The following is a 14,818-nucleotide window of genomic DNA, read 5'->3' as shown; positions in this document are numbered from 1 at the left end:
TGTAATTATAGATTTATAGAACTGGGGAAAAATCGACATGTGATCTCCCTCATTTCAATACTCAATAGGTTGCACTTGGTCTTTCTAACAAAGTTATAGTTTTTATTAATTTAGAATCGTTTGCTTTATTATCACTTGTAGAGACTAAGGATTTATATGTGAATGGTGGTTTGAAAACTTCGTACTAAGAGGTGGTTGTAGGTGGCCAATGTTTTTAGGCTTCATTGGATATTGCTGAGATGTAGACATGTAGTTCGACATATGGATCTTAATAATGAGAGCTTTCCTGAATCTGCCTCTTTACTCTCTGTCAAATCTTGGAGCAATTCATAACATCTAATTATACAAAAATTGAACTGAGACCTAGATCAAGTGATAGTTGCTTCTTGCTTGGATTATTGAAATGTCATGTTTCGAATTTGATCTTTAAGGGTGATGTGTATTCAATAGGTTTCGTGGCCAAGAATTTTGTCATTGACTCTTGACGATACATACCGAGAATGCGTTTTCTAATTAATTGAGCCGAAAAAAATGCATTTTCCGACTATGGGACAGAATTGCATCATCAATCACATTACTGCTATTCCTCTCTCTTCAAACCCTTGAACAAGCCCGTCCTGGAAGCTATGTTCTTTGCCGAAAAATAAAAATTAAAGTAGAAGAAATAAAAAGGGTTAATTAAATTATTTTTAAATTATATCTTAAGATATTACTAAATATTTCAAAATTTCTAATTACTTAATATATAAAAATTATATTAAAATTTTAAATTTTGTATTTCTTTTATAAGAATTTTCTTGATAGATAATTGTAATTATGATTATACTTCGTGTACACCAAAATTAACCAGTAAAGTAAGTATAAAATAACTGTTGAAATACAAATATATATTAAAAACAAATTAAACTACACAGGTATTTAATTTTGGTGTAGTTATAACATTATAATCTTAAAAAATGCTTCAAAGACATTTTAGCTAAATTCAAATGGAAAAAAAAGACCATGAGTGAGAAAGAGAGGGAACGGAGTGAGAATACATTAAGTCCTGATTTATGAATTACTACTGTTAACAATACTAATGATTGATGAATAACAAAGTCATTAATGACTCAGAAGCTTTGAAATAAAATGTTTGAGGCTTGTGAATACATTAAGTCCTGATTTATTCTGGTTGAGAAGAGACTATATTCCGCAAAAGATGAGATTGCTCACAGCAAGTTTACATCTCCCATATTATTTCCAAAATGTAGGAGGGACAAACACTGAAATTAACCAAAATAATAACATGCCCCAGCAATATCACTGGAACTCCAAGGTTGCAATGAAAACGCAGATCCCTCCCACAGCCACAATTTGGACATTAATCACCCTTCAGTGTAAATCTCCATAAGACCAATAAGTATGGCATTGCTGCTTCAACGTGTTGACCTATTACTTATACAGGAAACTTGAAATTAGCATTACACTCTTTTTTACCTTGGCAAAATATGAATCAAGACTCATCAACTCCCAAATACTGGGAGTGAGATGCTGCAAGGAGAGCAGCCCCGATGCCAGAGCCGTCGTTAGAATGCTCAATCACAATAGTCTTAGCCGCCTCTTCTCCGAGCAACTCATTCAATGTACTCTCCAAGCAAGCTCTGAACTTAGTGTAGTGTTCAAATAATCCTCCATCCAGTGCTATCACTGCCTTTTGCTTCTCCCCAGCCTTAACGGTGTCTCTTCCTGTTTTCTTCAGGATGCCCAAAATACCAGCCGCAGAAAGACGTGCCCCACGTGTGGCAACAATGTCGCAGAGCTCCACAACAATCTTCCTCATTTTGAGGGATGTATTAGAGATCTGACAAAAGGGGATGGCAGTAAGAAAATCTATTTATAACATTTTATAACGAAAAAAGAGGAAGAATTAATAGGGTGATGTTTAATACCTCTAATATATCTTTCAATTTGTTTCCAACTACTTTGAGATCTGGAGATGTGTCATGATGCATTGCTGACATATCAGGGGTCCTAGTACAAAAAATGTCAAAGCTGTGTAAGCTCTAAGAAAACAAAAGAATGTTGTCATTTATATGCATGTTTGGAATAAGGCTAGAAAGGAACTGAAAATGGAGAAGCCAACATTTGCATTTTATCGCTTATCAGTGTAAAATGTTTTTGTTCACCCATGTTTTCTACTGGAGCAAATAAGCAGGCTGAAAATAACTTGAATCATATTATTTTCCCCATTATTCACAATACACAAATAATTGGATCAATTTCTGATTTTTCATCTCCACTGTCTCCGGTTCCAACCTGTCCAACCAACCACCAACCTGACCCTTAAAAGGAGGCAACGAAGAGCAACATTATGCTGATTACAAAAGTGTTGATAGTGGTTGCCAATAATAACCGAAGCAATCTCATTGAGAAATTACACAGAATTGTTATAAGAGGTTCCATGAAAAGAAACTAAACAGAAGCATGCATCTTAATAAGCAGAATAAATATTTGAACAGACCAAAATAGAAATCTAGACAAGAATCATCCTAGACAAGTGAAAAGTGAATGTTTGGTATAATTAACTAGGATGCATACCTGAGTATGAAAGGAACTCTCAACTTGGGGGGAACAGTATCTCCGAAAAAGTCAGCTTCTTCAGCCATCTTCAATAAAGCTCTCCTTACAATGTCCCCCAAATACATACCAGAAATCAACTTCTCAAATATCTGTGAAGAATAGTGGAAGAATATTACAGAATTACACATGCTGGTTAAAGTTTTAAACCAATGACTATAACGTGATGATCTTGACCTGCTCTCCAGGGTTTAAGCTCTCAGCATCTAGAGCTACGTCATATTCTGTTAGAGGAAGATGTGAGGATCGGAAATTACCCCACTCCATGTTTATAACCTGCAGTATTTACATGTAATCAGAGCATGCTTTATACCAGCAAATGGTGACGCTAGTTCTAGTATGACAGTAAAGTAAAGATATTTCTAACATGCAAGACAATGACAATCATAAATAGTATAACCTACTTACCATGTCTCCTGATTTCGGGAGAGGGCCATGCCATTTTGGAATAGCATTTGCACGTTCCACATATGCTGCATTTGTCCCTGTACCAAGGATCACAGCAGCAATGACATCCTGATTGTAGAATCTGCCTCCAGCTAGTGTTCCAATGGTATCATTAACCTAATGCAAAATCACCGAGTTAGTCTGGTGTCCAAACTTTCTATCAAACGCAAACTTGAAACCATCATTCTCAAGTCCATATATTAAAAATTATTAATCAATCCTGAAGAGAGGTTAGTGGTACTGACTAGAGCTGAAACTCGCATATCCAAGCCAATTTTTTGCATCGACTTGGTTAGTTCTCCCACGACATCTTCCCCAACCTACAAATCAGAACATAAAGGAAAAAACTATCGGGTTACAAGCTAATGAGAGAACAGCTGACTAAAAGAGAAATTGGTACAAGATATCCCCCTCTTTCACAAGAGTTCATGTAATACAAATTTAAAGCATGTCAAGGCAAGCATTGTAATTTTGGACTTGCAACCGTTAATACAATAACAAAAAGGAATGAAGTCGTGTCTGTCTAATAGAAAAAGATGTATGGAAGATTCTGCAAATGCACCATAAATGATGGCAAGAAAGAATTACAATAAAGTTAAATATATCATAATCAAGGTAAGAATAATTACCACATCTTCAATATTGAAACCCTTAGTCCACTTTATTAGAGTCCCAGATGCAATTGATGTTTGCCTCACAGGGAATGAGAATGTAAAGCCCAGTTCTCGTTGTCTACCAGGGGGAGGATGAAATTCTTCAGGTTCTGAATTAACAAACTTTGCAAGAGCAGATGCTATAAAATCAAACAGTCCCTGTAATGACATAATGAAAATATATCAGAGGTTGCAGGAACAAGAATCTGAATAGATAGATGTTTCCCATAACACACTTACTTCAGAAGAACCAATCATCAAATGAGGAGGAATTGAAACTTCTTCAAACTCTTGGTTGATGACACCTTTCTCTTTCCCACCTAAATGTACACGAAGGACACGAAAGTTTGTGCCACCAAGGTCCAGAGCATAAAAGAGCCCTGCCTCATCCCTGTAAATAATGGGAAAGTTCATGTTTCCAGGAAACTTGTATTTTTTACATCAACTGAAAGAGTTTTACAATCATTCAAACATTATATTTCTTCATTTTGCCCTGAGATTTGGTTCTTCAAAACACCATATAGCCAATCAAGTGCTTTAGGAGTGAATTCTTATCATCCAAGGATTCTTAACCATAATGTTATTACCATGACTGTTTGTTTTGCTAAATACTTCCCCTTTTAATCAAGCAAAATATGATGTGCTAGAAGAAAGTATCATTCTAAAACTCACAATAAACAATAAGTTCTATTCATCTCCTCTTTTAAAAATCATACTACATAAAAAGATAGAAATAAACGAACAAAATTCTATGTCAATACTAGAATGTGATAAAAGCGAAGGCAGTAGCTACAATAACCAAATTATAGACAGCTATCAAATTGAGAATGGCAAATAAAAGAAGTATAAACATGACAACTACGAATGAACTAAGTTAGCCATTACTCTATAAAATAGCAAAAATACTAAAAAAAGTCAATATTGCAGGGAGAAGGGAAAAGAGGCACTCCTGAAATGTAAGACAAAGCTTGGCCTTTGATTGTTTCAGACAACTATATGCCACTAATTTCAATCAGAGAAGATAAAAAATTGATCAAATCAAAATCCAAATTCGAAATCTACGTACCCAGATGGGAGATTATCGACGTAGCTGATCAACATCTTAAGCTTGCTGCCACCTTCAGATGCGAGACCAGCGTGCATCTCAACATCCATGGCATCAGCCACCTGCCTCAGCTTCCAATCTGGGGTCTCACACTTTTCCCCAAACTCCTTCAGTATGGCCACAGCACGACCCCACTTCCCGTTGCTCTTCATCCGGTGGCGCACTACCAACACCGCCGCCGCACAAAGGGCAGCCGTGCACACGACTGTAGCTCCCGCTGCAATCTTGCCCATCGCACGAACCGAAACAATCGAGCCAAATCCTGCAAAGTTAGAAACTTTTTGGTTCAGGAAGATAAACCCTGATTGGGAGAATCTGGAATTTGTAATGAGGGAAGCTCAATGGTTCGTGTTGATGTCCATGGGGGAGAGAATGAGAATGGGAACTTGGGTGGAAAAGTGGTGGAGTTACTATGAAGAGAGAGAGAGAGAGAGAGAGAGAGAGAGATTGAGAGAAATATATATATTAGAGACCCAAAAGAAAATAGAAAAAAGATCTGGATCTGACTCTGACTCTGCGGTGAAATGGAAATCATTAGATAAAATTTCAATCTGTATAGACCAAATCGGGCATCCCCGGATAATCAGTTAAACATGGATAAATCAAGAATACTAACACACACTGTAAAACCAAAAATCAATAGCTAATTTCTAGTATATTGTTAATTTCTTAAATGTTAAAACAAAAACACGACACGACAGCATAGAAAAGCACATGAACGAACAAACCTTATTGGCAAGAAAATCGATGGAGTCCATAATAGCAAATGTTCACATCCGAAAAACGTGCGAAAATAATTAAGCTAATTGCTGGTTGCGGATTTCTTTTGGATAATTGGTTGTTTCATTATTTAATCCTGTTATTAATGGTTCAATGAGGTGGAAAAAACGATTTATGGACAGTGTATACTCCCTAAAATTTCGATTAGACTTGTCCGATGTTGGGTTGCCGAATCTCGTCCAGCATTAGTGGACTGAACAAGTATGTTTTTCCGAACTTATTATGGGCGCCACGTGTACGGATGATGTGTGTTATGATCACGTGGACAGTGGGCCACACTCACCTAAACATTGCTTGGTTACTATAGGAAGCCCTCCTTCCTAGTCAAATATTTTCGGGAAACTAGTCGCCAATATAGCACATTGCACATGCCTAAATGTCTTCTTTTTACTGGAATCCATTGTATGGAATCATAATAAAAGGTGATGGATAATGCCCCAAATATATATATAAACGAATCCATTTATTCATCCCAAGAAATGAGCAATAATGCCATAGATTTCTAATCCATCATCTTGTTGCGACAGGTGTATGTCTAAGATTACATTTATTTACCGACACTGAGACAGGAAAATTGTGTTTGACAGAAAAGATATGGACGGAAATAATGTGTCCAAAAATATTAAATTAGTGTATTTTATGGCCATTCTAATAAGAATGATACGAGAACACTAACAAAGAATACAACTTATTTTTTTATTATTCTTGTTAATATTTTATAATTATATTTTTTATTATTATATTTTTTATCTCAAATTTTTTGAATTAAAAAAATAAAAATAAATTAAATTTTTATATTTTGTTCTAGTTTATTACTAAATAAAATATAAGAACATAAATTTTGTATCTCTATTTTTTATATCTTATTCTCGGTGTCTTGTCCTATTCTCAGAAACAAACGGAGTCATATATGTGATGTGTCCATCACAATTTGATGTACATGGGTTTAAATTTAATTATCCAAATCCTATCCAAAGAGAGTACAAGTAAGGATTGCATGAGTCTTGAAAACAAGATGGGTGGGTAGGGGCAATGCAACTTCACTCTAATGTTGTGATATTGACTCTTGGATGGTTCATGCGTGCTTAACATACATCTAACAAGTGATCACCACATCAATTAGAAAAATCTTCGGAAGGCTTGCCCATTTCTTATTCTAATTTATACCCTTTTTCTTTTACGTCACATGAATCACAAAGCTAAGAAAGAACTTATAGGACCCGCAAGCAAAATAATAGTATTATATATAGTAATAATAATTTGGAATAATGTTAGAAAAAGAGAGAAAAAAATATTTGAGGGGCATGGTTAGGTTATAGTTAGGCTGAGAGTTCTGTTTCTGTGGGGTTCGTTGTTAGGTTTTGAATTTGGTGCTTTGCTTTCATCGTGTTGTGCTGTGAATGTCACCCTTCCAGTGAACAAAATACCATATCATCAATACACCTATCAAATTATTGTTAGTTAATACTATTTTACACCTTATTTCCAAAATAAAGGGATTTAGGGATCATATTTGAATTGAAGGACCACAGAGACATATAAGCTAACAGTTCAAGGATATGATAGAAGCCCATTATTCCATTTTATATATTTTTAAACAAACTGATCCAGATAAGTTAGAAAGGCTATTGCTCCTCCTTCTTCTACTACTGAGGCAATTGGAGCATCACGTGTTATGTGCCCCACACACATGCAAATGGAATACTCATCTTCAATTTCAGAATACAATCCTTCCAGGTTAACCTCACGACTCCTCTTAAACATTCTTATTCTTCATAACATCATAATTCATTCGCCCTGCATCACTCACACTTCTTAATTCAATCTTAAATGTCCATCTGCCTTTCTAATGATTAGTCAACCTATTAAGAGGACCAGACACAACAAGCCAATAAGAACCAATTTCATGTTCAAGTTTTCGATAATCAGTTTTCTTTTGGGTCAAACACTCGATAAACAGAATCATTTTCGTTTGCCACAACACTAGACTGCAGTAGAGGCTAGTTGCGAGAAATGCGTGGGTTTGGACATTCCAAGAAACATCGGTCCAAGTCTCCAAGAGTTCATACCAAGTTTTTGATTGTCTGTTTATAGTATTGATCCTTTTCATCAGAAACTAAAACATGAAGCCCACTATTATAAGCATCCGGTTGGGCCCAGGAAAAGCTTGGAGTTTCTCCCTGATTCACTTGATTTTTGAAAACCTCGACATAGTGTTGGATCAAACTTGTATCAACATCTCATTTCAGAAAGCATATACTACTCTCTTAAAAAAGAGTGAGTTTGATTCAAAAATTACTTAATATTTATACTTGTGGTAAATTGTAATAAATAAAGTAAATATGTAAAATAAATGAAAGTTTTAATTAAATGGCAAAGTAAAATTGAAATTTAAAAAAAAGTAAATACTTAAAGAGAGGAAGAAAAAATACTCAAAGAAAAATAAAATATAAATAAATTAACAGAGAAAGAAAAGAACAAAAAGAATAGAAGAAAGGAAAACACAAAAGAAAACAAAAGAAATAAATTAAATTAAAAGTGAATTCCAGACATTCACATGCACTTGCATTTTATTGATTTCCGTTGTGTCAGTGTGACTGAAAATTTTGTAGACTTTGGTGTGATGATAAAGTGTTCAGATTGAAGTTCCCTATTCTTTCTGAACTTCTCCTACCATGAGGATAGGCTTGCAGATTTTCCTCTTCCCACGATCTAACTTCCTCCTTTTTCTCAGGCCACAACCTTATCTTGACCATGAAGAATCTTAACATCCAAGTTTGTCATCCCATTTCTTCTCTTACCTTGATCTCCAATTCCCACATTCTCTCTTCAATTTGCTCATTAAAATCCGCACCCCTATTCTCGACTCAGCTTGAGGGTCAAACAAAAGTCTTATTGTTCGAGAAAAATAGTAATTGCTTTTTGGCCTGTTTTCCACTTGTTGAAAATCTTTCGACTTCGATGCTCTTGCACAATCTGCTACTTGTTCCAACAAATTCTCACGTTTTGTATGGTGCTATTAATTTAGAATTACTCTAACTTCGACTCCGATCATTCTCCACGCTTGACTCTCCGCATAATTAGAGTTCTGTTTCCTCATGTCGAGTCTTTACTCTGTTGACATTTCGACCATGTGTGGTCAACTGATTTCGTCCCGGATCTTTTCGACTTAATACATATGAGTCGGTAAACATTCTAGTCGAATTTTCTAACAGGTTAAAATTCGTACTAATAAATTTTTCCTTAAAACTTATCATTTTAGGAATTGAAATAATAAGTTTTATTAATCACGTGCTAGTCATAAGCCAAATTTAAATTTCACAATTTAAAAAGACAGTTATACAGTTTTTGAAATGGTTCGCGCATTTTTTTGAGAATGTGTAACGTCTTCCCTGGGCTTTTAATGGGTTTTGAAGTTAAAAAACTAACCATCTCCCTTCAAAAGGTACTATTACCTCATCATTTTCACTATCTCCACCATTTACTTCTTATTTCTTTAAGAGCAATTGTCTTCTTCTTCAAAATCTCTTTCAACCATTTCCATTCTTATGGATTTACAATCAGCTCATCAGCAATCTGCTTCACCTTCTATTATTTCCGCCTCTTCTACTTCTGCAACCGTTGCCGCTATTACTGCTTCCACCATTACTCCTACAACCATGGCCTCCGCTCTTCCTTTTTTCCAGCCATTACAACTATCGCGGCAACTTTTGCACTGGTGTGGCACCAACTACCCAGCTACCTCCCTACATGGTGAAGAAGATGATAATATTCAAATCATCCCTCCTCCTCCCTTAATGGCTGATGTGGCACAATTCTACAACGAAGATGGGAGCTTGAGAGCCCCCAATTCGGACATTGAAACCACTTCCCTTCAAGGTTACTGGCCATTTGTATTCCTTTTTAGGGCCTTTTTCTACTCAAGAACAAGTTGAGTCAATCTCTTCTTTCTTTCCATCTCCCCCTGAGCATCTACCTCTAATTTTTTGCAAAAACGTTAGGGCTTATTATTTCGCTAGTCGGGTCTTTTGGACTGCCTCTCCAAAGGAATCCAGTTCCCTTATTTCGACTTAGATGTTGAGGTTGGCCCCGACCTACAAACCTACATGAAAATCACTAGGGATTGTTTATGCTCTAAAACTAGCTACCTTTAACCTCTCTTATACTGCACCCCTCTTACGAGCTAGTTTATACTTTTGGTACCCTGCTATCAATAACTTCCATTTTCCTTATGGAATGATGGGACCAACTTTGCTGGAAGTTTCTGCTTTGACTGGCATAGCCTCCGACGAAGAATGTATGTCATGGGCTACAGAATATCCCGATGATATTTTCGACATCAATTTTGACTCGACTTTTGTGTCGGGCTTTATTCAGAACAATATGGGATTCGAGGGTGATCCCGTGACTGATAGTGAACATGTGGCCTTTATGCTTTTATGGCTTAATGCCTTTGTCTTTTGTCCCAAATCTATTCAAATTCAAAAGAACAATTATCCACCACCTTTTCTGCTTGTCCCTCATCGAGAAACACCTCTTTTTTGGTTTCCAGCTCAACTTTCGAAACTTCCTCTAGGAACGTTGAAAATGTAATTCCTCGAGTAGTTTGGAGCATTGTTTTGTGCCCATTTGTTATTTAACACACTAGAGGGATGGAATCTAGTTTGATTTGACATCTCTTGGGATTTCTAATCAATTGTGATAATAGTACGCATCTGCTGTTTGACAGGAGCAGCAGAAGAGTATCGACTCTTACCCCCTGCTTTACTTGGCCTTGCCTCATGTCTTCTTGATAAACCCGCTCTCTACTCTTTTTGTAAGAGTCGAAAGCCTTGGCACCTGATGCATCGAACAAAGCGCGGCATCGAGGGCATATAGCAATGTTCCCTTCTTCTTCCTTTTGCCTTAGCAAAAAATCCAACAAGTCCTCTCCTACGGTCTTTCTGCTTTGAATATGTCGAGTTTGAACTGATCATCTTTTTCCATAGGCTCGACAGAAGCCATGTTAATCGAGAAAGTTATTTTCTTTGTTTCAAGAAAGTTTAATGTGACCTGGAAAAGATCAGAGTCCACTTTCATCTCAAGTTTCTCTGCAAACTTTAGTTGACCATCTTCAATAGCCTTCTGTATCAAGTCTCTAAAACGTACACAATTATTAGTATAACATCCATAGGCTTGATGAAATTTACAAAAAATTTTATTTCTAATTTTATAAACAAATGGCATTCTCACTACAAGAAAATGGAGCATTTGTAACAAAAAATTTGTATCAAATTTTAAATTGTTACAAATTATGCTTTTTTCGTAACAATAATTAGTTATTGTTACAAAATATTAAAAAATTTGTTACAAAACATTTCAATATTTTAAAATGAAATTTGTTAGTAGGCTATATTGTGAAAAGAAAAATGCTGCTTGCTCAATCTATTTTAGATCTAGAAAGCTTGTTGGATTAGCCTTTGTATCTAAAATAAGAACAGTTAAAACCTTTATGGTTACTTGTTTATTCATGTCTATATCCAGATACTAGTAAAATATCATATGTTCAATTTCATTTAGGGCATTTGTTTTGTTCCCAAATTCACAATAATAAAAATATTTGATTTGTTGGACAAATATATTCAAGAAATGATTAACTAGATCAGAGAAATGGTCTTCTATAGAAAATTTTTATAATAATTTTTGTTTTTTTAATAAATAATTGTATAAGCTATGAGATAGTTTTGTATGATTAATTTTTATATTTAACCCTAGAAATTATAATAATTAACCTTATCTCCTAATAGCATTTGGCAAAGTAATTAACGATTTTTAATTATCAACTTCACATAAACACATCTATATTTGAACTTATCCTAATGTTATTGGCACTAAAACTACTTTGACTTCTTGTATTAGCTAGTGATTGCAATACTATATTTGGAACACTTGAATCATTTCCATTATTAATTATATATGTGCAAATTTTGTAGGAGGTTCTTATCATAAGTCACAACAATTCTCTCTCTCGATACAAGGAATGGCTGGTGTTGTTGGAAAGCTTGAGGCAGAAATTGAGGTGAAGTCAAAAATAGACAAGTTCTGGAGTGCTATCAGGAATTTTGCAACCATATTCCCTAAGGCCTCACCATCTCAATACAAAAGCATTTAGATTATTCAGGGTGATGGCAAGGCTCCTGGCTTCTGGCTCCTAGCAATTGCCTTTGCAAACGTACAAACTTGTGTCTTGAAATTATTATATTGTGCTTTATTTATAAATATTTTGGTAAATCCAAATGTCTGTCTACAAATTTGGTTTTATTTTGGATAAGTGATAATATGGTGTTTATGTTCCTAATACAATTCATTTTTTCTCTCTTTAATTTGCAGACATCTTCTTTCTTTCTTCACATTTTTAAGGTCCAGCTTTCAGATAAACGGATACACATTGGAGGGAAGCAACCCTCTGCTTTGTCCCTAGCTGTTTTCTGATTTATTAAGAAAGAATATTTCAAGTTGTTAGACGTGATCAGGTAAACAGTCTTGAAGTCTTTAATTTGGTGTTATATTTTTTGGTGTTAGGAAAATTATGGATAAACGTTAATGAAAAAATTATAATTAGTGTTATATCTTGTTTCTAATTTTTTGTTTCGATTTTTTTCGTTTACAGGAGTGCTAAAATGGTGACAACATACTACCTAAAGGACTCAAGAATATTTTGATTCATAGAGACATTAATCTATGTTAGACTTTTAACTTTTGGTTGAACTAGTGTAAAAAATATAACTTGTAGAACTAATCAATGTAGACACTAATGTTATTTTATTTTAAAATAATTTGAGTTAAATGAAGCATGTTTGAATTATCTATGTTTTTACATATTATATAAATGTCGACTTGCTCAGTAAAGTAATTAATATATTAGTTAATTAAAAAGATAATTTGGTAAATTATGCATGCAATTTCTATTAAAAAATTGTTATAAAATAAATATTGTACTTTTGTAACTAAAGAAAAAAAGTTACAAAATCAAGTTATATTTTGTAACAAAATTTACGATAGGAAAAAATATTTTGTTACCAAAAATATTTTGAAGATCAAAATTTGTTATCACTTTTGTAACGAATTTCGGTTTTTGTATCAAAAAAATTTGTTACAAAATATTACTTTGAATTGTAACAGATCCATTTTTTGTTACAAAAACTTTTTGTAATGAAACATACTGCAACGGCTCTTTTTTTGTTACAAATTCCTTTTTGTTTCAAAATTTTGATTTTTTGTAACAATATTTTTTATTACAAATATTGCTTTTTCTTGTAGATCTCTTTCCTTCAAGTAGTACAAGCTGTTTATCCTTCAATAACATGTAAAAAATTTGTTCACCTTTTGTCAAATTGAAAGAGTAACTTCTTTCTCTTGACAAAGGAGTTTTGTCTGTTGCTGAATTAAGAGATCGACACACATATGGAGGTCCATCTTTTAATTTTGCAGCAAAGGCAAATTCATTGTTTGACTCTTCCTCGCTCATACAGTTGACATAATTCACCTTCTTATTAAAGAAAGATTTTCTTTTACTTGACTCAAGTTCCTATTTTTTTATTTAATTTTTCAATTTGTTGTACTTTATCAGCTAACTGAGCCAAGTCTTAAAATTGTTGATTTACTAATTTTTTTTAATATTAAAGTCGAGACTATTTATGGCCATCTTGACTACTTCAGGTTTAGGAATAGGAGTGAAATATTTGTTTCTCATATTCTTGAATCGTATCAAGTAGTTGTTGATTGACTCCGCTTTTCTCTCTTTACTGTGAATAAGTCAAACAAAGTTACTTTCATTTCACCTCTAAAGAATTGAATATGAAAACTTCTCTTTAACTGAGCCCAACTATGGATCAAGTTAGGTTGCAAGTTTAAAAACCAAGTGAAGACATTTTTTGTTAGAGAATAGGGAAGTATCTCATTTTCAAATACTCATTGTTAGCTAGCTCACCTATCTCGACTATATGTCGAGCTATATGCTCGACCATCGATTCCTCGCTTTCCCCTGCAAATTTAGTGAGTGATTTGGGAGTTTTGACTCCCTTAGAGAGTTTAGCTTGCAAAACATAGTCTGAAAATGGAGATATAAAATAAGGTTGATTTGTCACCCCTATATTTAACCTTGCTTTATTCAGAGTTATATTTTGACCATAGGTTTGAGCAGCATTGTTTACTCTTACTTCATTCAAAATTCTATTTGAATCATCTCCTCTATTTAACATTACAGAGGATTATTAGTAAGCATTCCACCTATTGATGGTACAAACGATCGATTGATTACTCCTACAACATCATTGACACGTCGAGCTATATGCTCTATTCTTACATTATTATTTTTCATTATGGGATTTAAAATTGTAGCCATCTGCTGTGTAAGCATATTGACTAAGTCGTGATGATTATTCTCAATTTGTTGTCTAAACACAGGCAAGGATTTAACCATGTTAGGAGACGTTGTTCTGACAGAAACTTGCCTCGACATTTCTGAAAATATGAAGCCACGTCCTCTACTAGCTGGAAACTTTACTAGGGTTGCCCCTGTACCTTGTGTCAAACCGACATTTGGCATTACCACGTTAGGTTGCAAGGACATAGGCACTGACACTAAATATGGGGGATTGCTCATCAAATATTGACAAGCATTATAATTTTCCACATTAGGATTATAGTGAGTCGGTATAGCTACTGGAGGGTAACCTGCATGAGGTATCAAGTTATACAAGAGATTATTCCTTGTATTGGTCGTACCTCCCATAAATCCCATGTTAGGATTTTCTATTGGTGGAGAGTAATTTGGAGGCAATCCATATGGAGGTCATGTACTGGACACAGTTGAAGGGACTTCCTCTGTGATCGCAGGGTCCTCCGACTTGATGGGCTAGCCTCTGCCTCTGAACCTCTTGTGTTTTCACCATTTTCATTATTTGACATATCCGTCGAAGTAGAGGCTCTATCAGACATTTTTAATTTGTTACTGCGTAATTGCATGCAAAATTTGACATGTTACTTAACCCAGAGTCTAAAGGTGGCAAACACCCGCCGGGTTGGCTTGCGTAACTCACCAAAAAAGGCGGGCCGGGTTGAAAATTTAAAACCTTCATAATTGAAAAGCCTAACTAACCTACACTGCCTAGCTAATCCACGGGATTTGGCGGCTTTCAGCAGGGCGGGACGGGCTTCTTCGGTGGGCCCGTCATTT

At 34.9% G+C, this 14,818-nt stretch overlaps 1 protein-coding gene across 1 annotated transcript; it reads right to left on the bottom strand.

Moving 5' to 3' along the window:
* Positions 1-1,082: 1,082 nt before the first annotated feature.
* Positions 1,083-5,555, bottom strand: HXK1 (hexokinase 1). The gene is made up of 9 exons (XM_016333261.3): positions 4,783-5,555; positions 3,957-4,107; positions 3,693-3,875; positions 3,309-3,383; positions 3,025-3,180; positions 2,794-2,892; positions 2,578-2,708; positions 1,929-2,010; positions 1,083-1,840 (listed from the first exon to the last, which is right to left on the bottom strand). Exons 1-9 carry the CDS (start codon positions 5,052-5,054, stop codon positions 1,493-1,495), a joined length of 1,497 nt encoding a protein of 498 aa, XP_016188747.1. The 5' UTR covers positions 5,055-5,555; the 3' UTR covers positions 1,083-1,492.
* Between the last annotated feature and the right edge of the window lie 9,263 nt (positions 5,556-14,818).

Source organism: Arachis ipaensis, chromosome B3 (assembly GCF_059453495.1).
Source record: "Arachis ipaensis isolate K30076 ecotype BB chromosome B3, ASM5945349v1, whole genome shotgun sequence".
Lineage (NCBI taxonomy): Eukaryota > Viridiplantae > Streptophyta > Magnoliopsida > Fabales > Fabaceae > Arachis > Arachis ipaensis.
This window is presented reverse-complemented; position numbering and strand designations above follow the sequence as displayed.

Coding starts and splice junctions, on each gene's coding strand:
- HXK1 (XM_016333261.3), bottom strand. CDS start 5,054: ATGGGCAAGATTGCAGCGGGAGCTACAGTCGTGTGCACGGCTGCCCTT. Junction 3,876..3,956: donor TGATGATTGGTTCTTCTGAA/GTAAGTGTGTTA, acceptor ATGTCATTACAG/GGACTGTTTGATTTTATAGC. Junction 2,011..2,577: donor AGAGTTCCTTTCATACTCAG/GTATGCATCCTA, acceptor TTTTTGTACTAG/GACCCCTGATATGTCAGCAA.